At 39.1% G+C, this 23,084-nt stretch overlaps 1 protein-coding gene across 10 annotated transcripts in view; it reads right to left on the reverse strand.

Moving 5' to 3' along the window:
* Positions 1-2,179: 2,179 nt before the first annotated feature.
* Positions 2,180-23,084, reverse strand: part of neo1.S (neogenin 1 S homeolog) — a 96,950-nt gene continuing 76,045 nt past the window's right edge. For 2 of the 10 annotated variants that reach the window (XM_018255598.2, XM_018255594.2), the window contains exons 9-29: positions 21,685-21,839; positions 20,361-20,509; positions 19,599-19,737; positions 19,462-19,511; positions 16,525-16,669; positions 16,184-16,294; positions 13,412-13,609; positions 12,919-13,014; positions 12,249-12,424; positions 11,555-11,693; positions 11,356-11,463; positions 11,056-11,250; positions 10,342-10,371; positions 10,108-10,176; positions 9,849-9,993; positions 8,041-8,279; positions 5,270-5,362; positions 4,782-4,886; positions 4,303-4,563; positions 4,096-4,226; positions 2,180-3,258 (exon numbers count right to left, since the gene is read on the reverse strand). In XM_018255598.2, the coding sequence (XP_018111087.1) occupies positions 3,175-3,258; positions 4,096-4,226; positions 4,303-4,563; positions 4,782-4,886; positions 5,270-5,362; positions 8,041-8,279; positions 9,849-9,993; positions 10,108-10,176; positions 10,342-10,371; positions 11,056-11,250; positions 11,356-11,463; positions 11,555-11,693; positions 12,249-12,424; positions 12,919-13,014; positions 13,412-13,609; positions 16,184-16,294; positions 16,525-16,669; positions 19,462-19,511; positions 19,599-19,737; positions 20,361-20,509; positions 21,685-21,839 (2,818 nt within the window). In that variant the 3' untranslated portion in view covers positions 2,180-3,174. Of the gene's footprint in view, positions 3,259-4,095; positions 4,227-4,302; positions 4,564-4,781; positions 4,887-5,269; positions 5,363-8,040; positions 8,280-9,844; positions 9,994-10,107; positions 10,177-10,341; positions 10,372-11,055; positions 11,251-11,355; positions 11,464-11,554; positions 11,694-12,248; positions 12,473-12,918; positions 13,015-13,411; positions 13,610-16,183; positions 16,295-16,524; positions 16,670-19,461; positions 19,512-19,598; positions 19,738-20,360; positions 20,510-21,684; positions 21,840-23,084 lie in introns of those variants that run through there. The other 8 variants (XM_018255595.2, XM_018255592.2, XM_018255597.2 and 5 more) reach the window with 5 other exon arrangements.

Raw genomic sequence — 23,084 nt, forward strand, 5'->3', positions numbered from 1 at the left:
TATACTTCAGAGACACAAATTTGTTTTATGTACAAACACTGGTGCAAAAAAAGCACAGTGCAGCTACCACTGGGAACCAACCAGATCTTTGCTTTGAATTCTATTACATGTAGTAGAATGTTTAATTGCTATTTCTGATAAGTCACTGTACTACAGTATGTTATTAAATTAGACTAATATGAGTACCCTGAAGCAGGGCTATTGCCTTCCTAAAAAACTATATGTAAGTACAGACGATCCGTTATCTGAAAACCCGTTATCCAGAAAACGCTGATTGACTGGAAGGCTATATCCCATAGACTTCATTTTATCCAAATAATTTTTAACAAAAAGTTTTTGTTTTTCTCAGTAATAATAAAACAGTACATATAATTGATTCAAACGAAGATATAAGTAATCATTATTGGAAGCAAAAATTTGCATACCTGTACAGTTATGAGACCTGTTATGCAGAATGCTCGGGACCTGAGGTTTTCCAGATAACAGATATCTCTGTAATTAGGATCTTCATACCGTAAGTCTACTTGAAAATCATGTAAACATTAAATAAACCCAATAGGCTGATTTTGCTTACAATAAAGATTAATTATATCTCAGTTTGGATCAAGTACAAGGAACTCTTTAATTAATACAGAGAAAAAAGTAATACATTTAAAAATTTTGGCTTGTTTGGATAAAATGGAGTCTATGGGAGATTGCCATCAGCTCTGAACAGAAAATTGTTGCATTAACTTCTCCAGTTGTTAAGGGTTTAAACTGTATGAATCCTTTGAAAAGCACCCGGACTTTGCAATTTACCTAACTGAATCCTGATATCCATGCAGCCCTAAGGAAACATTTCTGTTTAAAACACAAGGAGGTCCCAGAAGGTGACTGCAGCTTCCATAAAACAGCTTCCCTAATGGTAGATCTACCCCTAAGAGACTTCCACGTAGAATGAGAAAGCACTAAGACTTTACTTTGCAGCCATAACGCTCAGCATTTAACTTTTTCAGAATTCAAGTTGTTTTTTTACCCAAAAGGAATAAACTAGTACTAAAATTCTATACAGTTAAAATACAAAACATATCTTCTTATAGAGTCCATTTAATTGTTGATAAACAGAGAGAGGTCAAGTATCATCCATGATTTACCTCTACAGAAAAACTTATTCTCAATTTTAATAGCAGATTGATATTACCAAGATTATATTTGTAGATGTTGAGAACTTTGAATAAAAGGCACTACATTTGCTCAGGTGCAATAACCCATAGCAACAAATAAGATGTTTGTTTTTAAAGGAGAAGGAAACCCTTTCGGCGCAAAACCCCTCCACCCCTCGTACCCCCCCCCGGCCTACCTCCCCCCCAGGCAAATGCCCCAAACTTGTTACTCACCCCTCCGTGCTGAGTTCACGGGCGACATCTTCGTCCGAGCGCTCTTCTTCCTGTACTGATCAGCATTTGGCGGTGCATGCGCAGTAGGAGGCATTTGCCGGTTGGATCTACTGCGCATGCGCCCGAATTTCACAAAGTTTCCAATTTATTTTTTCAGAAACGTTGTGAATTTCGGTCTCCTACTGCACATGCGCCGCCAAATACAGGAAGAAGAGCGATCGGACGAAGATGGCGCCCGTGAACTCGGCAAGAGAGGACCTGCATGGAGGGGTGACTAACAAGTTAGGGGCATTTGCCCGGGGGGGGGGTATTTAGAGGTAGGCCGGGGGAGAGGAGGGCCTACGGCGGGGAGGGGTTTTGCGCCGAAAGGGTTTCCTTCCCCTTTATACAGGTAACCCATAAATGATTGGATGTTATGGGATACTACTCTTGGGCAAATATAGTGAATTTTACAACATAACTCAAGTATATATACACACACAATGGCCATTACTGATCCACTTAACAGACTTAGCCTACCTTTTCTAAAGATGCATATTTTATTTTCCTTAGAACCTGCATATTTGCATATCTGATTGTAGAATTTGCTTGTGTCAAATTACTACATTTTTACTGTGTCATGAAGATGCGGAAGGTTTTGATGGATGGAACCCGGATCCCTGCTTGTACAATTGAATCTTATCAAGTTCAGGTTAAGATGCAAACATGATGAGACTTGACATAAAACGGAAAAGGGATACAATGGGATAAAAGCAGGAGAATCCTAATAATACATATCAAAATAGAAATGAGGCCAAAGTTAGTTTGATTGAATAAAAAAAGTGTATTGAATTCCAATACCAAATAATATTCATTATGTTATAAAAAAAATCACAATAAAAAGGTACAATCTAAACACTACAGAAAAAGCAATTAAAAAAAAAATAGAATGAATTTTCTGTACATAAAGGACTGCGAGTGGCAGAGGGCTGGGGAAGGACAGAACAATATACAGAAGATGTATGAAAGACATGGCTTCTTTACAAGCAGGGGGACTTCACACAAGGAGGAAGATGCTTAAACACATGAAAGTGCTGAAAAACCAGCCTGATATGGCCTTCTCTGTGAAATCAGAAAGTGTGAGTACAATGCTAGAGAGAAAAAACAAACTCTGTTGAAGCTCGTCAGTTTGCAACTCTGCAAATCTCATAGTCACAAGTCTCCCTTGTAGTGAGTAGCATAAGGAGTTCTTCCATAAAGCATACTTTCAGGTAGAGAGCACTTAAACAGGACGGAGATGAGGAGGCAATGTCTCTTGACAAATCAGGGAGTGTTGGGGGGGTTAACACTGTTTTGAGTCTCACAGAGGCTGGAGGGGGAACTGCTGCTGACTGGTTCTGAGCCGCAGCCTGAAAACACTGCAAAAATACAGGGTTAGCCTTTAGGAAGAGCAGTCTTTCAGGCACCCGTCTATTGCTTGGCACACCATATCTGGCATCTGCAAAGCCAAGGCAAAAGGACGAAGGCCCAATGTGGTGGAAAAAAATGTACACAATATTCCTCCACATTTTAAACAAATGTCCTTTTGTTATTTATATAAATCCTCCCTCCAAGAAAACAATTCATCTTAGAAATCCGAAGGTATGAGAGTAGCAAGAAAAAAGTACTACATGTTGGCCCTTGGTGGTTCTCAGCATACACAATCTTACACCCCTCTAGTCTGTACAGGTGGTTGTGACACAGAAGCCCCTGCCTCTAGCTGGCACCGAGCTGAAAGCCCATTCAAGGACAGGCCTCTGGGATGGAGACATTATGCTTCTCATGCTGTGGTTATGGCATTTAGATCCTTCATCAGGCCTTCAAGATGAGCCATCTCTTTGCTTAACTCGTCTGGTTCATAGCTCTGAAAAAACAAAACAGGAATAGAGTACGATAAGAACATGCACTTTATATAGAATAACAAAAAATATCAAACACACAGTTAAACAACCGATTCTAAAGAGCACGGAAGTCCGAAAAATAACATTATAACTAGGGACACCAAATCCCAGGTTCGATTTGGGATTTGGCTTAATTCAAGCCTTTTTCAGCAGGATTTGGAAACTTTTGCCTGGCTGAACCAAAAGTTCATGATGCAGACAAATACCAAAATAGAGGATTCTGTGCATTGTCACCAATAACATGACTGACTGGTTGCTCTATGCCAAACAAATCTCAATACACTATCCTGCACTTGGTATTGGCCTTTCAGGAGAAGGAGGAAAACTCAAGTCATATTATTAATATCTCTTAAAGAGTCAACATGGCATTGCACAATAAATGGGTTTTATACACTGAACACAGATTTACATACAAAGCACCCAATAATCGACACACAAGGGGAAAAGCCCCTTCCCAAAAGAGTTGATAATTCTAGCTCGTCATTTTTATATAAAGCAAGACTATATTGTCTCCAACTTTGCATGTGAATGATCTATTGAGCTATTGCTGCATATACAGAAGTCAATACACTAAAGTTCTCCCAACTATTTTAAAACCCCAAGTTCTGTTTCCTTCCATACCATAGCCTAACTGATTCTGCAAACCTAAATATTTGATTTTCTTTATTTCTTAAGTGTTTCAGTAATACAGTTAGATCACCTCAAGGGGTCTGCTTTCTGTGGTACAATATTGCTCTCAGGCTTAAATACTCTACTTCTGTTGAGCATAAAAAAAAACAAAAACAAAAAAAAACACATACACATTCTGAGCCATCCAGCATTCTAGTTGTCTCTAGTGGTTCGGGGGCACTGGGAACTGTGACTTGAAGTGGGGGTCGCACTCTGCCAAGACTTCCAAGAGAGGCTGTCTTCACAGACAAAGCTGTGGGGCCTGCCAAAAGATTAAAAACAAGTGTTTGTGTGTCTTTGGATGCATAACCAAAGGGGAGAAATCCAGTGTTACTTACATTGTTGTTGAAGAAGCGGAGAGCTGGGTAATGGGGGTTCATATGAAGCTGCAGAAGAAGGAGCAGGCACAGCTGGAACAGCAAAGCTTTTTAGGGGATGAGAGGGGCGGATATGTGCTGTGGGAACACTAGGTACAGTATCTTCATCCAGGGAGCCAGGCAAGAAGTTACCCCCTGAGGGGTCTGGATCCTCAGGGCCAGTCTGAGAGGAAGATGATGCAGCTACGACAGTGTCACAGCTAGGGGTATGACGCACAGATTCTACAACAGAAGAGTTAATATGAGAGTTGTGCAACAACCCAGCAACAATGAAAACAATTGTTACAAAGACATTCATTCATTGAAAAGAAAGGTGAAGTAAGCTAGATTTAAAAACATACAGTGTGATGTACAGGGTGAGCCAATGAATAGTGTCCCTAAATAGCACCCAGGACTTCACAGCAGAGAGCACACACCATTCCCAGGAGTGCCCCTCTCACCTGCAGCCTGCGAAGGGCCACCCAACACGTGCAGCATGAACCCAGGAACGGAGCGAAAATGATGAGAATTATCGTGTGAATGGATGGGATGGGCACTGACAACCGCTGAAACACAGAGACAAAATGATGAAATGTGGCAGTGGGAGTGGAAAGTGCAGGAAAAATGGAGAAAACTTAATGAGAGGGGCATGGAAGTTAAAGTATTTAGAATTTTGCAGCCCTTGCATAAAAAAAAGGACAGAAATAGAAGCAAAATCAATAGAAAATCAAATATTTCTCTACGTTAAGAGGAGGCTACAAGGGGGATATGCTCACTGCCCTACCCATAAGAAATCCCATAGCTCCATCTCCACTTATAGAAACCTATAACATTTTGAAATTATGGATCTATTGAGTGTAGCATGGTGATAACCATTGCCTGTACTGTAATACATAACTACTCTTCAGAGGTTCCCCTTATGCTAATCCAAGTTTTTTATATTGCTCACGTTGTGGAGGCTGGGAGTCAAAAGGCATCATTATCTTAGGTCGCATGCCACGACGCCCAGCAAGTGAGGACACGGAATCTTCTGACTCCAGACCTGGGGGGGAAAGAAGCATATGTAAAAAAAACAAAACAAAAAACATCCCAAATCTTCATTCAAGTTACATGATGGTTCGCTCATTTCCTCCCATATGAGCAATCAATGAAGGCAGCCATTGTCATGCACCATATGCAGGATTCAGTTTGGGAATTGCAGAATATCAGCACAGTTTGATGGATTCAAGTTAGTTAAACCCTAAAGGACTGATTTATTTAAAAAAAAAGAGTTGGCTTTTTTTAGCAAGAAAGAAAAAACAAGCATTTATTCTGAAACCTTGAATCTTCTTGAAACCCCAGAAAAGTTAAAGCCTCTATAGAAATCAATAGGAATATTCTTTATACAGTAAAGGTGGCCATACACGAGCAGATTAAAGCTGCCGATATCGGTCCCTTAAACCAATTCAGCAGTTTATCTGCCCATGTGTGGGGGCTCCCAACGGGTCCTCCCGATCGACATCAGGCCAAAAATCGCCCAGATATCGATCGGTTAAGTTTGATTTTTTTTTGTATGATCCAGGACCGCATCGGCTAGTTGATGCAGTCCTGCGACCCGTTGGAGCCCATCCATAGTATTGTAATCCGATCGTTCAGCCCCAGAGCTGAACGTTCATATTCATCCAATATCGTCCAGCCGTTAGTGGGCATATCGGGTTAAGATCCGCTCATTTGGCGACCTTGCCAAACGAGTGGATATTAATAGTGTATGGCCACCTTTAGGCCCATAAATCTTTGGACAGAGACAACTTTTTCTAATTTTGGTTTTGTACATTACCACAATGAAGTTGAACTGCAGACTTTCAGCTTTAATTCAGTGGGTTGAACAAAAAGATTGCATAAAAATGTGAGGAACTAAAGTCTTTTTTTAACACAATCACTTCATTTCAGGGGCTCAAAAGTAATTGTACAAATTTAAAAACTGAAAATAAAATGTTCATTTCCAATACTTGGTTGAAAACCCTTTGCTGGCAATGACAGCATGAAGTCTTGAACTCATGGACATCACCACATTCTGGTTTCCTCCTTTTTAATTCTCTGCCAGGCCTTTAGTGCAGTGGCTTTCAGTTGCTGTTTGTGGGCCCTCTGTCCGAAGTTTAATCTTCAACAAGTGAAATGTATGCTCAATTGGGTTCAGATCAGGTGACTGACTTGGCCATTCATGAATATTCTACTTCTTTGCTTTAATAAACTCCTGGGTTGCTTTGGCTGTATGTTTTGAGTCATTGTCCATCTGTATTCTGAAATGCCTCAAATCAAATTGACTGAATTTAGCTGGATTTGAGCAGACAGTGTCTCTGAACAGCTCAGAATTGATTTGCCTGCTTCTGTCCTGTGTCACATCATGGATAAACACTAGTGTCCCACTGCCACTGGCAGCCATGCATGCCTAAGCCATAACACTGCCTCCGCCATGTTTTATAGAGATGTGGTATGCTTCGGATCATGAGCTGTTCCACACGTTCTCCATACTTTTTTCTTGCCATCATCCTGGTAGAGGTTGATATTGGTTTCATCTGTCCAAAGAATGTTTTTCCAGGACTGTGCTGGCTTTTTTAGATGTTTTTTTTTTTTTAGCAAAGTTCAATCTAGCCTTTCTATTCTTGATGTTTATGAGTGGCTTGCACCTTGCAGTGCACCTTCTGTATTTACTTTCATGCAGTCTTCTCTTTATGGTAGACTTGGATATAGCTACACCTACCTCCTGGAGAGTGTTGTTCACTTGTTTGGCTGTTGTGAAGGGGGTTCTCTTCATCATGGAAATTATTCTGTGATCACCCACCACTGTTGTATTCCGTGGACGTCCAGGTCTTTTTGAGTTCACCAGTGTTTTTTCTTTCTCAGGATGTACCAAACTGTAGATTTTGCCACTCCTAATGTAGCAATTTCTCGGATGGGTTTTTTCTGTTTTTGCAGCTTAAAGGGAGCCGTCACCCAAAAAAAATTATTCAAAATCCTATTTTATCACATTAGTCAAGCAAAATGAACTTTAATTACACAATATAAATTATTTGAATCTTGTTTCCTTTAGTTTGGGAATTCATAATTATAACAAGCAGGCAGGAGCCATTTTGTGGACACTGTTATTAAGGCAAGCCTTGCATCATCTCAGAATCTTGTTTGTGCACCAGAATGGGGGACCCGATGTCCATCCCCATGCCCTGGCTACACAATTAAATGCTAAAGAGAACAGGGGAATGTGTGGAGAGCTGTGACATCTAGGATGTGATGAATGGAAATTGAAAGTAATTGTATGCCCTGCCTTTATGCCTTCAACCCACTGAATTAAAGCTGAAAGTCTGCAGTTCAACTGAATCTGAGTTGTTTTATTTAAAATTCATTGTGGTAATGTACACAACCAAAATTAGAAAAGTTGCCTCTGTCTAAAGAATAATGGATCTAACTGTATACACTTGAGATTTTCAGCCTCATTGAAAATTAATGGGACAATGTGATTCTACAAAAAAATGCATGCAGAAATATTTTTATTTTATTTTATTTTTTTTTCTTAAATAAGTTGGCATTTTGACAGATTTAAAATATATCTCTCACTTTTTAATATACAAATAAGGATTTAGTTTTGGTTCTGTATTTGGTCAAAGTTTTTGTAGAAAATTCGTCAAATCCACAAATTATGTATTCAGTGCATCTCTACTAGATATATAAACCTTTGATTTTCACCTCGATATGAGTTGCTGTGCTGATGGATGCTGCCTTCAGTTGTACTATCCCCTGGTGTGAGATCTTGGGGGGAACGTGGCAGAGGTGTATCTGTCAAAATTGGGTTTGTTTCTGGAGACTTTTCTGTTGGTTTCAATTCCAAACGTTCATGATGGATCCACAGGTCTGGTGGTTTCACATCCTTTGAGTTGCCTTTGTATTTATGTGAGCCATTCACTGACTTACTGGCAGCTCTCTTTCTAAAGTTACAGGTAAAGGAAAAACAACAAATAAATATTTTTAAAAAATAAAATAAATAATATCATCAAATAAGAGTCTATAGAAACAAAAAGAGGCAAAAAGAAAACACAAATTTATCCCTGAAATGGACACTTAAAGGAACAGTAACACCAAAAAAACTGAAAGTGTATTAAAGGGGTTGTTCAACTTCAAACAGTTTTTCCAGTTTCAGATAGATCACTAGAAATAACTTTTTTCAATTACTTTCTTTTTTCTATTTGTGACCGTTTTCGAATATTGAAGTGTAAAGTTTAATTTTTCACCTTCTAAAGCAACAGGGGGGGGACTAACTGTTCTAAATTGATACATTTATACATTTGTTATTTTTGTCCCTCCTGATTTTAAGTTTCCCCTCATTTTACATTGTTGTTGTTGTTGTTGTGTGGTCAGGTCCCACCTATATATTATACATTTCCCTGATTTTACACCATTTTTTTCTGGTTCCCTGAAAAATGTAAAATGGGGGTTCTACTGTACTATAGTAGTCTTTTTGAAGCATACACACAATTTTTTTCCCAATGCAGGGCAACATTACATTATATTTTAAATTATGAAGACACACAGAGCAGCTAATTGTCACGGCTACAAAACAGAAAATACCCAACCATAGACAATACTGAGAATTGCCTCTGCTAAAACACACATAGAGACAATTATCAGTAAATTATCAGCATTGTCTGTTTTTGTAGCTGCTAAAAGTATAAGTGTGTCTTCGCCATAAAACACTTTCATTTTTTGGTGTTACAATGATGTTAACAATTATGTGTATTTACCTGTATGTGTCTTAAACATCAACGGTAGTGTTAAAGAAACAATATAATAATTCCCAAATCTATTAAAGACCAGCAATAAGTATTACATATAAAATTGGGGTGTGATGAAGTGTTGCAGTGTTCCTCTGGCTGAAAGAGGAATTTAACCCGTTGCTGCCTCACATTTTACATTGACTAAACTGATGACTATTTTACATTAACTAAACAGATGACTATGGCTGATTGTCAGTGAGGCATTGGCAACTGTGGGAAAAATGCGAAAGGAGCATTTCCCCATGGGTAAGCCAGATTGCTGCAAATAATGAGTTTTACTTGCGGCAATCTTAATGTTTAGCTATGGAAGGTCTTTCTCAAGAGACCTGTCATCCTTGGTAGCAAAGATTTACTCATGGTCTGACAAATCTCCTCATTTGCCATCACCATTCACCTTGAAAGGAGGCAAAAATGTGCTTCTAACATTACCAAACGACAAAAAATATGTATAAACCGTTTTTAAAAGGCTGGAGTTGAGTGTGTACATGAATACAGCTGTAAGCAGGGCCCTCTGACCACATTTTCATTCTGTAATCCTTGATAAATTACTGTAAAACCCCCATTGCCATAATTTAATGGCAAGTGCTAAGTAAGCTGCTGGAGCTATATAAATTAATGATGATCATGGAGATGGTAAAATGTATAAATACAAGACCAGAAGGCAGAATAAGGTAAAATGAAACTATGTGAATAAAAATTACAAGAAAAAAACTAAAAACTTACTTTTTGTGATGAGAGCTAGAACGACGGGAACATATGGCTGCTATGACAACAGCAACCAAGACTGTGATCACACCAAGGGAAACAATGATTGTTAGAAGCATGTTCTGATCCAGTGAAGTTGGGCTTCCATGGTGACTATTACTGCCTGGAAAAATGAATTATCAGGTTCACAGATTTAAAAAAAAAAAAAAATCAATGTTAAATCTCCTAGTCTTATAACAGTAAAAGGAGAGTGAGCGCCTACCATAATTACACTTACCTCCTAGAGTTGAGCCACTGTTTGATCCAGTATCAAAAGGGCGAACCCCTTTTCCAGAGATGCTGGATGCTGGAAGAGAGACTTCCATTATACAAAGACGTAGAGAAGTAGGAGAGAAAGTAGCATAAAAAGACAATGCAACCCCCTCATATACAATAGCCCTCCACTAAAAGTTTTCCCCCTGAGATAGAAACCTTCCCTTGACGATTGTATTAAACATAGAAATATGATTACCTTGGTCGTTAGGCATGTAAGGTGATGACTCTGCCAGTGTGAGGCAAATGAAGTGGGATGAGGAGAGTTGGTGGGATAAGAGAGAAGGAGGGAGAGAAAGAAAAGAAAGAAAGGAAAGAATGGGAGAGTTAAAAGGGAGAAAATCATACAAAGACAGAATGCAGGGAGAAAGCAGAATAGTCTTTGTTAGAGAACATGTATCTAGTTTGCTCCCAAGAAGCAACAAGCCTGAAGCTCTGGTAGTACCAGATTAAGTCAAGTATTTAATACATAACTTGGATCATTTTTTGACCAATTTCCTTGCTCTGCTTCCTAAAGTAGGGCTAGCAGATTACTTGAAAAGTCAGACACACATCTAGAATATCCAACTGGAAGAGCTGCCCTTATTGCAATTTTATTTACATCAGTCCCTACAGCATGCATTTCAGTAGACGTATCTCTAAATTTTCAAGTAATCTGGTAGGACTATCCTACAGTATTAAATAGTATTCTGTTTGTATTGAAGGGAGAATAGCACTGTATGTGAATTCACCACAATATAACCTTGCAAGCCCTAATAAATTTGCAGTAGAGATTGTGTTTTTGGCTCTAATACATTATCAGTAGTATAAAACATTGTGATGAGTTGCTGTACATTAATATTCTGCATATACAATTTTAGTAGTCTTTAACACTATATTTCTGAACCATATCCCTCACTGCAGTTTAACCCACCTTTGGGGGTACGGAATAGCACAGCTTCTGACATTGGACCCATGCCCTTAGAGTTTCTCGCCTGGATTTTGAAGTAATAAGGGGTGTCCAGAGTCAACTCTTGTATTTGATGGGTCAGACGGTTTCCAATCACTGGCTCAATCACCCAGTCATGGAGTTCAGCCTGAGCATCTGTACTGTAATATATAATGTAACCTGAAAGGTATACGAAACCAATTAGAATGCACAGATATAAAATTTCTGGAAGAAAAGAGAATAGTATGGATCTGAACTATCCGAAGGGTGTACTTTTGACCTCACCTGTTATTTTACCATTAGCCTCTGAGGGAGGCTGCCAGTTGACAATAATGGTGCGAGGTTTTCCCTCCTTGCTCACAACAGTTACATCTTTGGGAGGTGAAGAAGGCACTGGGGACAAAGGAGGATAGATTTTTCAACTTCAACGCAAAAAAAAATAAAAATAAAGAAACCCTGTGAAAACAGAGTGATTATAGTGTACCTGATTCAAATGTGGTCCCATGGGCTGTCATACTCCATGTACTCGATCTACGACCTTTGGTCACCATGACTGAGAACTCATATAGAGTGTTGGGCTTTAGACCAGTAACCAAGAAACTTAAAGTTGTGCTGTTGGCCATCTAAGAAGAAAATGAAAATAACAGGATTCTTATGCAATCTTCTTGCGCCATTTATTATACCACCCTTATTACATCAACTCTACTGACACAGAAGATTCTTCTTGCTGGTAGCAAGTCCTTCTTCTCACTTGATCCAATCAGCTAACTTATCCAAGAAAAACCCAAGTTGCCAAGAAATAATTAATTTCAAAACTATCATTTTAGCACAGAAAATCCATTGTAAAAGAACGTTGGGAGTGGTAACTTAACTGCCAAGTAAAATTTACAGACAATTAAATAATTGTCTGCATTATTCCAGTTCTAGTTACTTATTTTATTGAGTGAACCTTGGGTGTAAGCTCATCTCATTATCCAAGATTTTACTGATTGTACACTTTCATTTTGCTTTTTGTCTAACATTAACCCTTATCACAACTTCACTTTACTACCAGCCTTTTTCTTTGTTATCAAGTCCTAATAAGTATTTATTTACAAACTGCTGCATTCCTGTATACTATGTTAGGCTTCCATAACTTGGTAGTGGTTTTCAGGACATTTCCCATTCCCTATATTTACCTTATATTTGGTGTTTGCTGGAATATTGGTCTTCCATTTCACTGTGTAATATCTTGAATCAGTGATCTTCTGGTTTTTGGGGAGAGAATTATCCGCCCATGTGAGACGCACAGTGTCACTGGCCACGCTAGTGGCTTGCACGCCAACTGGGGGCAACATAGGACTGGGCTCTGGAACTGGGGTGTATGGGGCATGAACAACAAACACATCAACATCGGAAGGGTCTATCACAGAATGTAAACATGCACAGACAAGAGTGAATGATACATGATCACAGATTTAGGGAGGTGCATACAAGAGTATAGCCGCAACCACAGGCATGATTAGGGTAGGTTGGATGTACAGGAATTGATGGAATGGGAAGAAAATGCATGTTGCATTAATAGTGCCAAATAAGAAATCCAGCAAGGGTTTGAGAACAAAAGAGAAGATAAATTAAACAAGGAATGTGGACAAAATGATTATTAAAGCAAAGAGAAAGAGGAGAGAGGGAGAGAGAGAACAAAAGATTGTTAGTAACAAGAAAGAAGAAGCAATGTTAACTGTAATAAGCACATACATTTAGCAGGACACCAAACTAAGCAAATTCTATACCTTTAAAGAGAACCCAATCCCCTACATTCCACCTTCCTGCTCCCATCATTCAAAGTACTATGCTTCTAAGGCTTACCTGTGTGCTGGCGGGTAACTGCACTCTCATACAGTGGAATTCCCTCTCCAACGTTGTTGAAGGCTCTAAGCGAGATAACATAGTGGGAGCTGGGTTCTGTAGTGGAAGAATGCTAATTAGTTATGGAAAAAATACTGTGAAGGTAAAAACAATTGCAAATTCCAATTAGTGCTTTAAACTCAAACTGCCGCTCTTATTTATGGCACATAAGGCACTTCATACAATTAAGAAATTTTTTTTTTTTACAAAAGCCACAAAATGGGGCTGCGGTGAAATAAGTCTTTTTCGTGCATCAGGCATTATACTTTGTGTACTGCGGTCAGCAATCAGCACATATTAGAGCATGTCAGGTGGCACCATTTACCATTAGATGTTAATTTATCAAGGGATAAACAGCTTACCAAAAAAAAAAAAAAAATCACAGATAACTAAGCAGCCGGTGGAGACTGTCAGGCAGACGGGGTGAGGGGTTCAGAAGGATGTAACAACATACCAAGGTTATCAATGGTGTAGTAACGCTGCTTGTGGTCCACACGTACAGTCTGGGCATGAGGACTTCCTAAACCATAACCAATTGCATATCCACGGACCACAACTTGATGCTGGTTTTCTGGGGGGGTCCAGCTCACCACAATGTTGGTTACCAAGGGACGGACATGGAGGGAGCTTGGCACATCTGGTACACGTGACTCTGTAAGTGAAGAAGAGGGAACAGATTCACACATTTAAGTAAGTATTCAGAAACAACACAATTATTAAATATAATAATATAACAGCAAGGGAGTATTCAGGCACTGGCAAAGGGAAATAGCGACCATAGCCGTTATGTCAAATATGATTTGTAATAATGATCAATAAAAATTCCTTTTTTCATACGTTAACAAAGCAGTGTTTTTAGGAACCAATATGACCAATCTTCCCTATCCATTCATACAAAGTAGTAAGTAAAAGAAAATGAAATAGCATTTAACTCCACTGTGGCTGGCCCACAAAGGCCATTTTTGGGCAATGTGACTGGTCAAATAACTAACACATAGATTACTCAGACTGCACTAATAATCCCATGGACTGCTACGTCCCCATTATTTTTCCTGTCTGAAAAACTAACTTTACCGCTTCTAAGAAAAGTCTTCAGTTTAACCAACACTCAGTAGTCTCTCAAGTGTTCTATTAGCTTAATGCTCTCAGCCCTATGTTTATTTGATATGTGGCAGAAAATCACATGTACCATACTTACACAATTAAACTTGTGGCAGGGTTAGAAGTGGATTAATGAAACAAGTCATTATGCGGTTTGCCTAATATAGCACTATTCTTAAGAAAGACATAGGTCACAAAAGCCCATGCAGATGCAGCTTAAGCTCAAGAAAGACCTCCCAGAATGTTCCACCTGTATATGATCCTATTTTTCATGGATTGTCCAAAAGGTTGAGACTTTTAATGAGACACTAAATGCAAAATACCATGAAGAAGTTCAGTCTGAACATGGAGTTAAAATTAAACTTGCAAATTTAAGCACATATAAAGCATTACAGTTTATCTGTAAGCTACAACATTTCAGCTTCACTTAATATGAATTTGTTTCTGTTAGCTGTCTGTAATGTCTCAGAGAAGTAAGCGATTCAGAAAGGTCATTAGGATTCATCAAATCTGAATATTTTAATTTTAAATAGTGAAAAATGGGCAGATACAGAACCGATCTGGGACTGGGCACATGCCTACAGATATGCACAATAAGGCTTAAAAATTTGATTCAGCCTGGTCATAGAGACATGCCATTTTTATTTACAGATATATATATTGCTGTTCCTGCCTCACACCCTGTGTGTGAGGTATCTGCTCCTTTTTGTTTTACATGAAAGAAAGAAAGAATGTTAGTTTCTTGCGTGTCCTGTAAATAACACTGGTACGAAAGGGTGTGTTGCTGTATATTCTCTCATTCACATGTGAAGGTTAATATTTGGTTTATATTTGCCTGGACGTGTCAATGTGAAATAACAGCTAAAATCTGAATAACCCCTAAAGGGAAAAATATTACTTTAATCAATCACACACACAAATACAGTAAGTTGCAGTATATCGTATATACCCGAGAGAAGGGCCAAACGAAATACAAACATTATTTTATTTCTGTGCCAAATACAGAGAGAATTATAGACTTGCAATGGACATTAAAGAAAAGAAAAAAACTGTTCAAGATGGATCAGCACTCCGATTTCTTGAATTGGGCCCCAATGTGGGCCGAAACATTGGATGCACAGTAATGTTGCAATAAATATTTGGCGATTTAAAATCGGAGTGCTGGTCCATCTGTAACGGTGTGTATATGTATGTATGTATGTATGTATGTATATATATATATATATATATATATATATATATATATATATATATATATATATATATATATATATATATATATATATATATATATATATATATATATATATATATATATATATATATATATATATTGGATAATGCACCCCCTACTGTAATTTATAAAGATATTAAAAGTCACCGAGGAGTTACGTGACCATATAAAAGCACGAGGCCTGAGGCCAACAGCAGAGATGAACTGAGAGTGGGAGGGTGAGAGAGAGGAGATTGATGACTGAGGACAAAAGACTGGAGAGGAACGTGGGTGGGAGGGAAAGACGAGTGAAAACTGAAGTTTGATACCTGGAGGGTGGGAGCAGCAGCCATAACAAGAGGTGTGAGGAGGAGTGACAGGGTGTGGGAGGGGCACAGGGAGTTGCCTGGAGAAGGAGGGGGAGTGAAACTGTGAGTGAGAGGCAGACGGAGCGCAGAAGGAATACAAGGTAAGAGTGGCTGTGACGGAAGAAGGAGGGGGAACGGAAGAGACAGTGAGACGCAGCGAGACTAGAGATGGAGGGGAAACAGAAGAGGACACTGAGGGAGCAAGCAGCAGAGGGTGGGAGACAAAAGGAGAACCGAGTCGTAAGGAAAGGCAGCAAGATCTTAATAGGAGCACGCACAGTGAGGGCGGAAGTGGGGAAGTGAGGCACACAGGCAGGAAGAAAACCTGTAGGGAGAGTGCGGCAGTGACAACTGCTGACGCATTAAGCTATAAATGGCGCGTTCTGATGTCAGAACGCGCCGTTTATAAGGATATAAATTACAGTCTGGCCCATAGGGAATTACCTGGTCTGTAGATTATATATATATATAGATATATATATATATATACACATATACACATACATACACACACACACACACACACACACATATATACACTCACCATCCAGATCACTCTCAAACGTCTCTGCTGAAACCCAGTCTGTTGCAGGGCCGCTTCCATTAACAGTCAAGGCCACAACCCGAAAGTTGTACTCTGTGTCCCGCTCAAGACCTAGGGTAGCACGGGGAAAAAATGGAAATGTATGAACACAAAGCACCAACATAATCAACAACATTGTACAATAGAAGGTGTATACATCATACAAATGCTCATTGTTATGGGAATCAAAGAGGGCCCTGCTTTATACAGTTTATAATCTAAAATATGGTCGAGGGACAAGACACAAGGTATGGTCATCAGAGAGAGATTGAGGAAAATTAGGTTAAATAAAAGGAGCATACCTGTGAAAAGATATGATAGTTGAGCATCCACAAGTATCTCACTGGTCTCACTCTTCCTTGTCATCTTACGGTAACGGACCTTGTAGCCCACAATCTGTCCATTTTGGGAAACTAGAGGAGGGGGCTGCCACTGCACTAAAATGCTCTGTGGAAACAATCCGTATAATTCCGTTACTCAGTGGAGAAGCAGAAAATCATCATTTTACCATAATGATTTCTTTTACAACACGCCTATTTTTGTAACATCCTTAGTTTAAACAGATTCCAGAGATGCTGCAGCTTACTGTAATGTAACTTTCTGAACATAATACAATATAAGATTTTACATGGGTTTGGCAGAATACGGTGCCATATTTTATTTCTATACAGGTCGCCACAGCATATACTGAATGCTAATGGCGAGTGCTTCCCTACAATTTTCAGAATTTCAATTTTCAGGAGTTCTAGAATCCCCAAAATAAAGAGAGATGGGATAAGAAAACCTCATACCGTGGGTCATTGCACAGCCTTTAACCTGCTCTAACCCAACCTGAGCCTGACCCAGCCCTGTAATAATTTATAAACATCTCTGATGTCACCGGAATGGGTAGAATGGGCAGAAGTATATAAATAACTGAAGCAATGAGATGATGTGCCGATTACCAGTGCACAGATAAACCCCAGCATAATTCCCCTTTGCACTAGTAATGTAACTCTCTACCTTACAAGGAACAAAAATGAAGTAGCTTCAGTTTTCCATTTTGAAATAACAAAAAACAGACTTTTCCTGATTAAAACAATTTGTAAAAAGTATTATCAGCACAAGCCATATTTGTTGAACAATACTGCGGTAAATCATGAAAGGTAAAAAATGTCTATCATCCCTTCATGCATCATTGACTTCCAAAGACATTAGAAATTGGAGTATGAGCTATTGTAATCATTTGTCCTTGCTCAAGCCTGTGCCTACTTGGGACATCTTCCATTCATATACAAAGAGGAGGAACAGGGAACAAAAGACTTCAATTACTGATGATAGACAGTTTTTAAATTTGATTCCTCTCCCTTTGTTTTTTTGTGAAATGAGGCAAAACTAAAAGGTTTACAATCTGTATTTCCAAGATTTTACAAGATTTTTTTTAAACACAATGGATTATTATTACCTACCCTAGCAACGAGGTAGGGTAACTTTAAATAAATGGAACAGAAGATCCTTGTATACAGGTATGGGATCCTATCTAGAAGACCATAATCCAGAAAGTTCTGAATTTGAAAAGCTACCTCCCATAGCATTCACTAAAGCAAAAATCTCTAATTTCTAAAATTATTTTTTTCCTCTATACAGTAAAAAGAAAACAGTATCCTGTTCTTGATGGTAACCAATATGCATGAATCCATATTGATGGCAAAATCCTATTTATCTAATGTTTAAATTATTTTAGCGGACTAGTATGGAGATCCAAATTACTGGAGATCCTGTACCTGAAAAACACCAGGTAATAAGCATTCCAGGTGATAGCTCTTACACCTGTATCTGTAACATTTAGGGGCAGATTTATCAAAATATGAGCTTAATAAATAAAAATTCAACCACACTCTATTAATAGCTATGGGATTTTTATAACCATATTTATCAAATGGAGTTCTAACTTTCACCAACTGAATAAATACAATTCTAAAAATCCCATAAGAATGAATAGAACATGGGTGAATTTTTATTTATTAAGCCCCAAACGTACATTTTAATAAATCTGCCCCTTATAGTACAAGTCTACAGTTTACATGAATGTAGAGTTCAATGCTTGGTGTTCTTAAAGGAGAGGAAAGGCTAAAATTAAGTAAGCTTTATCAGAAAGCTCTATATAAATACACCAGTAAACCCTCAAAGTAATGCTGCTCTGAGTCCTCTGTCAAAAGAAACACCTAATTTCTTTCCTTCTATTGTGTACTCATGGGCTTCTGTATCAGACTTCCTGTTTTCATCTTAAACTTCCAGGGCAGGGCTTGAGCATGCTCAGTTTGCTCCTCTCCCCCTCCCTCCTATCCCTGCTGTAATCTGAGCTCAGAGCTATGAATGAGCAGGGAGAGACTCAAGCAGGAAGTGATGTGTCACCAAGCTTATATGGCAGCTTCTATCCTAAACAAACAGAGACAGTGTCTAGAGCTGTTTACTAAGGTATGGTAAAGCATTCTGCAGAATAAATATAGCGTTCTAGCTTGCACTATTGTGTCTAATCTGTTGGCAATAAACTGTCTTGGAGCTTTCCTTCTCCTTTAAGTTATCCAAATACCATATTTTGTTTATAAGCCAAAGCTTCTGCCTGTACCTATACATTACACTTAAAAAAGAAAAAAGCGACTTCATCATATCAACTGTCTTAAAGGGTAACACTCAAAATGTTTTAGAAATGTATTCAATATTTATTACAGGTTTAGCTATTATATTAAGTACTGTGGTCTGTGTGTATGCAAAAATGTGTGAAATACAGCTCAATGCCCCTCAGTGTATTCATTCAAATAGCAAGTGTCTCCAGATGAGTATTGGTAATGTATCTCTGATGAGATGCAAAGGTGAGAAAATACTTTAGCAATCCAACCTAAACATATTATAGGCAGTGAACCTATCTATGGTTATCTGTGAACAAAAGTTGGAATTAGGTGCATTATAAGAAACAGCCAACTCCTAAGAGGACTCCTAAATTCAGTACAAATGTAGTAAACTACCCTAGGCTGTCAGTATCTGTTGGAATAGTCAACCTGCCACAAAGGATTAACAAGTTGCTGCTTGTATTTACACTTCTAAAGGCCTGAACAACAAACAGCACAGACAAACAGCACAGTGGCATTGCAGCTTGTCCTAACTGAGCAGTTGCTAAGAAGTCACATTGTGTGACCTGGCATGTAAATAACTAAGTAAGCTTTCGTATACATACAATACAATAGCAGCAGGAAATTTACCTGTGAACTCCGAACTTCTAGTGTCAGGTTCTGAGGGGCAGCACTGGGTACTAAAGGTAAATGCAAAACAATGTCAGGTTCCCAAGGAGATAAAGAAGCAGGCACACAAGATCATGCAGCCAAAGAAATTCACTCACCATCTGACAGAGTCCTGACAGTCACATCCTGCGTGGAGACACCCGGTCCGTGCTTGTTAAAGGCTACCACCCTGAAGGTATAATCTGTATATTTTTTCAGGCCATTTATTGTATAGGAATGTCCACCCACATCAATATCCTGCAGAAGTGGGGCAAAAACATGCCAGTTTTATCACTACTGGGAAATTAAACACCACCATAGAAACCACATTTAAAAGGGGTAAAGGGGAAGTTCACTTTGCAAATTAAGAACTTAAAAACTAAATTTCATTTATGACTATGACCATAAAAAATACATGTATGGTTACATATTAGAAATCGAATTACTTGGCAAGGTAGCACTGAAAACTAACATAGGGTGGCGTATGTTTGCACAATTATGTTGTTTGGGTAAAGTGCTCCTTACATATTATAGGTAATGCTTGCTGTCATTCACATAGAACTTGAAGAAGCGATGTTGGAATGAAGAGAAGCAGTTGTGCATTCATATTACAGCATGAAGGCTTAATTTCCCTCACTACGGATGTGTACACTTTTTATGACATGCAGGATTAACAGAGAGGAATATAGGGTCACTGACCCACTTTGTTAAAAGATGCCCAGTCAAATGGATTATGAGCTGTATAGCAGTCTTATAGGTGAATAGAGTTTAAACTAGTATACATATTTTGTAAATAGAAAGGACTGTTTGCTTAGTAATAGTTTAACAAATGTGAACATCCCATTTAATAGGACAACACCCCATTTGAACCTCTATCTCACCTGCTCGTTGTCTGCTCCTTTTTCCAAATAATAAAGCTTGTAGCTCTGAATCTCACCATTTCCAGACAGTGGGGTTTCCCAAGAGACACTTACAGATGTGGCCGAGACTGATGTGGCTTTAAAATTGGGGGCTGGGCCAGGTACTTGCACTGAACGAAAAAACACACATACATAAATACATTTAATTTGAAAACCGTCAATATGCAGTGGAACAAGTTAATCTTTAGTAGGAGACATTATTATGATTTCAAATTTTCTCAGTACCGTATATACTCGAGTATAAGCTGACCCGAGTATAAGCCGAGGTACCTCATTTTACCTACGAAAACTGGGAAAACTTATTGACTCGAGTATAAGCCTAGGGTGAGAAATGCAGCAGCTACTGGTAAAATGTCACCTAGCGCAGAAGCGCAAGCAGCATCGGGCAAACCTAGTCCCTGTGCAGGTAAGAGCACATAAGCGCTGGCTTCCCAGGCTTTTATATAGTCATGAACCTCTGGGATATAACATATCCTTATATTTTATAACAGGGGGTACATTATAGGCACACTAAATAATAAATGCTGAACTTAAAAAGGGAAGTTCCTACATTTCAATGGGGAGAGACAGTATCCACACAGGGCCCTTTTTAACTCTTTCCTCTAACCGTTTGCTTCCATATCTTTCCCTTCCTCTCTCTGCACCAGTCACAGTGCCTTTAAACTGTAAGACAAAAGTTAGTTTTGCATCCATTTTCTTTCCCCTGTTTCCTGCCTCCGTTTCTATCAAAGCCAATTTTCTGTCCACCTCTCCTCTCACAGCCCGACTTCTGAAAGTCCGTTCTCTCCACCTCTCCCACCCCTACTGTCACAGCCGTCTTTCTCTCTCCCCCTCCTCTCTGAATCATTTCACTCACAGCTCGATCTCTGAAAGCCGCTTCTCTCCACCTTCCCCTTTTTCTCACAGTTGCTGACAGGCTGACAGGCTGCTTTCTCCCTCTCTGCACTGCTGGATCTTGTTTCCTTTGCGGCAAGCAAAGATTAACAGCCGGCATAACATCGCATGTTCGTCAAGCTCTGCACGTCACTTCCGCCTACTACACTGCCACAGGGTCCTAGCGCCGGGTCCCTTAGTCTTGAAACCCCTGTGCACACCCAGTGACTCGCGTATAAGCCGAGGTAGACTTTTTCAGCACATTTTAAGTGCTGAAAAACTCGGCTTATACACGAGTATATACGGTATATAAAAATAGTCAATTATAAAGCATAAATTAAAAATGAAATACGAGCCTGACAAATATTCTCATGCCGCTGGACATTCTTGATGATGCCCACACAGAACCTACCTTCAGGCTGTGTTTCAACCTTCAGAGGAAGGGAGCTTTCACCTGCTCCATGCTGATTCTGAGCCACCACTCGAAAGTAATAGACTGTCTCAGGTAGAAGGTTCGGGATTGTAACCTGCATTTCTCCTGGGCGGGTAGTGTTCTCCACGCGTTCCCTATACAGCAAAGGAGACGTTATTTCTTATAGCAACCAGATTCTGCTTGCTGCTATTTTTTTCTAGATATGGATCAAATACAAAATGTACGAAGTACAGTACATATCGAATGTTGTCTGAAAATGTACACATCATTGTTTTCTGGCAACAACCAAATAGGGGCAAGTCTTTTGTGATATATCCCAACAGAAACACACATAACTCATGCTGTGATAGTAGCTAAAGGTTAGAATAGCCAATAAAGCAAAAGGACAGCAGTAAGAGGATAAACAGGCTCAATTCACAGTTTTTGAAAAAGAACAACGAGAATGGTACACTCAGTCATGCAATTAAGGGTGATGATACATGCTAAGATGCTGGGGAGATTAGTTGCCCATCAACAAATATCCTCTTCTTCGGGCGACTAATCTCCCGAAAAACCTTCCAGTTGGCTAGAAGGTAAATCGCTGGCGGGATGATACTCTGAGTGCTTTATTTTCCGAAGTCATCTGAAGTTTCCTGCTCCTCAGAGTTCCATCCCCACGATTACATTCTAGCTGGCAGGAATGTTTTTAGGGGAGATTAGTCACCCGAAGAAGAGGAGATTTTTCGCTGGGCAACTAATCTCACTGGAATCTTAGCGTGTCACCACCCTAAAATGTTTCCCTTTAAGACACTAAAAATTAAAGGCAGTAAAACTTTTCAGGTGCAAAAAGAGAAGGCTCTTGCAAAAGTATCCAGACCCTTTATCAACTGTATAAATTAACTAAATATCCCACATCGTGATTTTGTTTTCTGAGATATTATTATTGCAAAACAAGCAATTTTCTTTGTTTTGTTCTTGTTTATTTTTTGGGTGCAACTGGCATGTTTGGCCACCATCACAGCCGGTCAGCGCCTACACAGCTATCACTATCAATCTTCAGTCGGAAGTTGAATACAGCTATCATAATCGAGCTTCAGCATGCTCACCAAAAGCCAGGAACCAGGTCTCTTTCAGTGTGCAAGCACCTGGTCAGCAATGACAACAGTGGAGGCTCCGACAGAAAGAATATGGTCAAACATGGTCGCCGTTTCCCCATTGCACAGCTCTACATTTAGCCAGGTGGTACAGGAGTCTACATATTAGTTTAGGTAACGCAGTCATAATCATTTCACATTAAAAATATCTAGTATTGAATGTAAGTACTTGATGTATATCAAGGAAAATGATAATTGTAAAAAAATATTTAGTTTTCACTTTGAGGGACACAAATATTCCTCCAA

The sequence above is a fragment of the Xenopus laevis genome, chromosome 3S, assembly GCF_017654675.1.
Source record: "Xenopus laevis strain J_2021 chromosome 3S, Xenopus_laevis_v10.1, whole genome shotgun sequence".
In the NCBI taxonomy this organism is placed as follows: Eukaryota; Metazoa; Chordata; class Amphibia; order Anura; family Pipidae; genus Xenopus; species Xenopus laevis.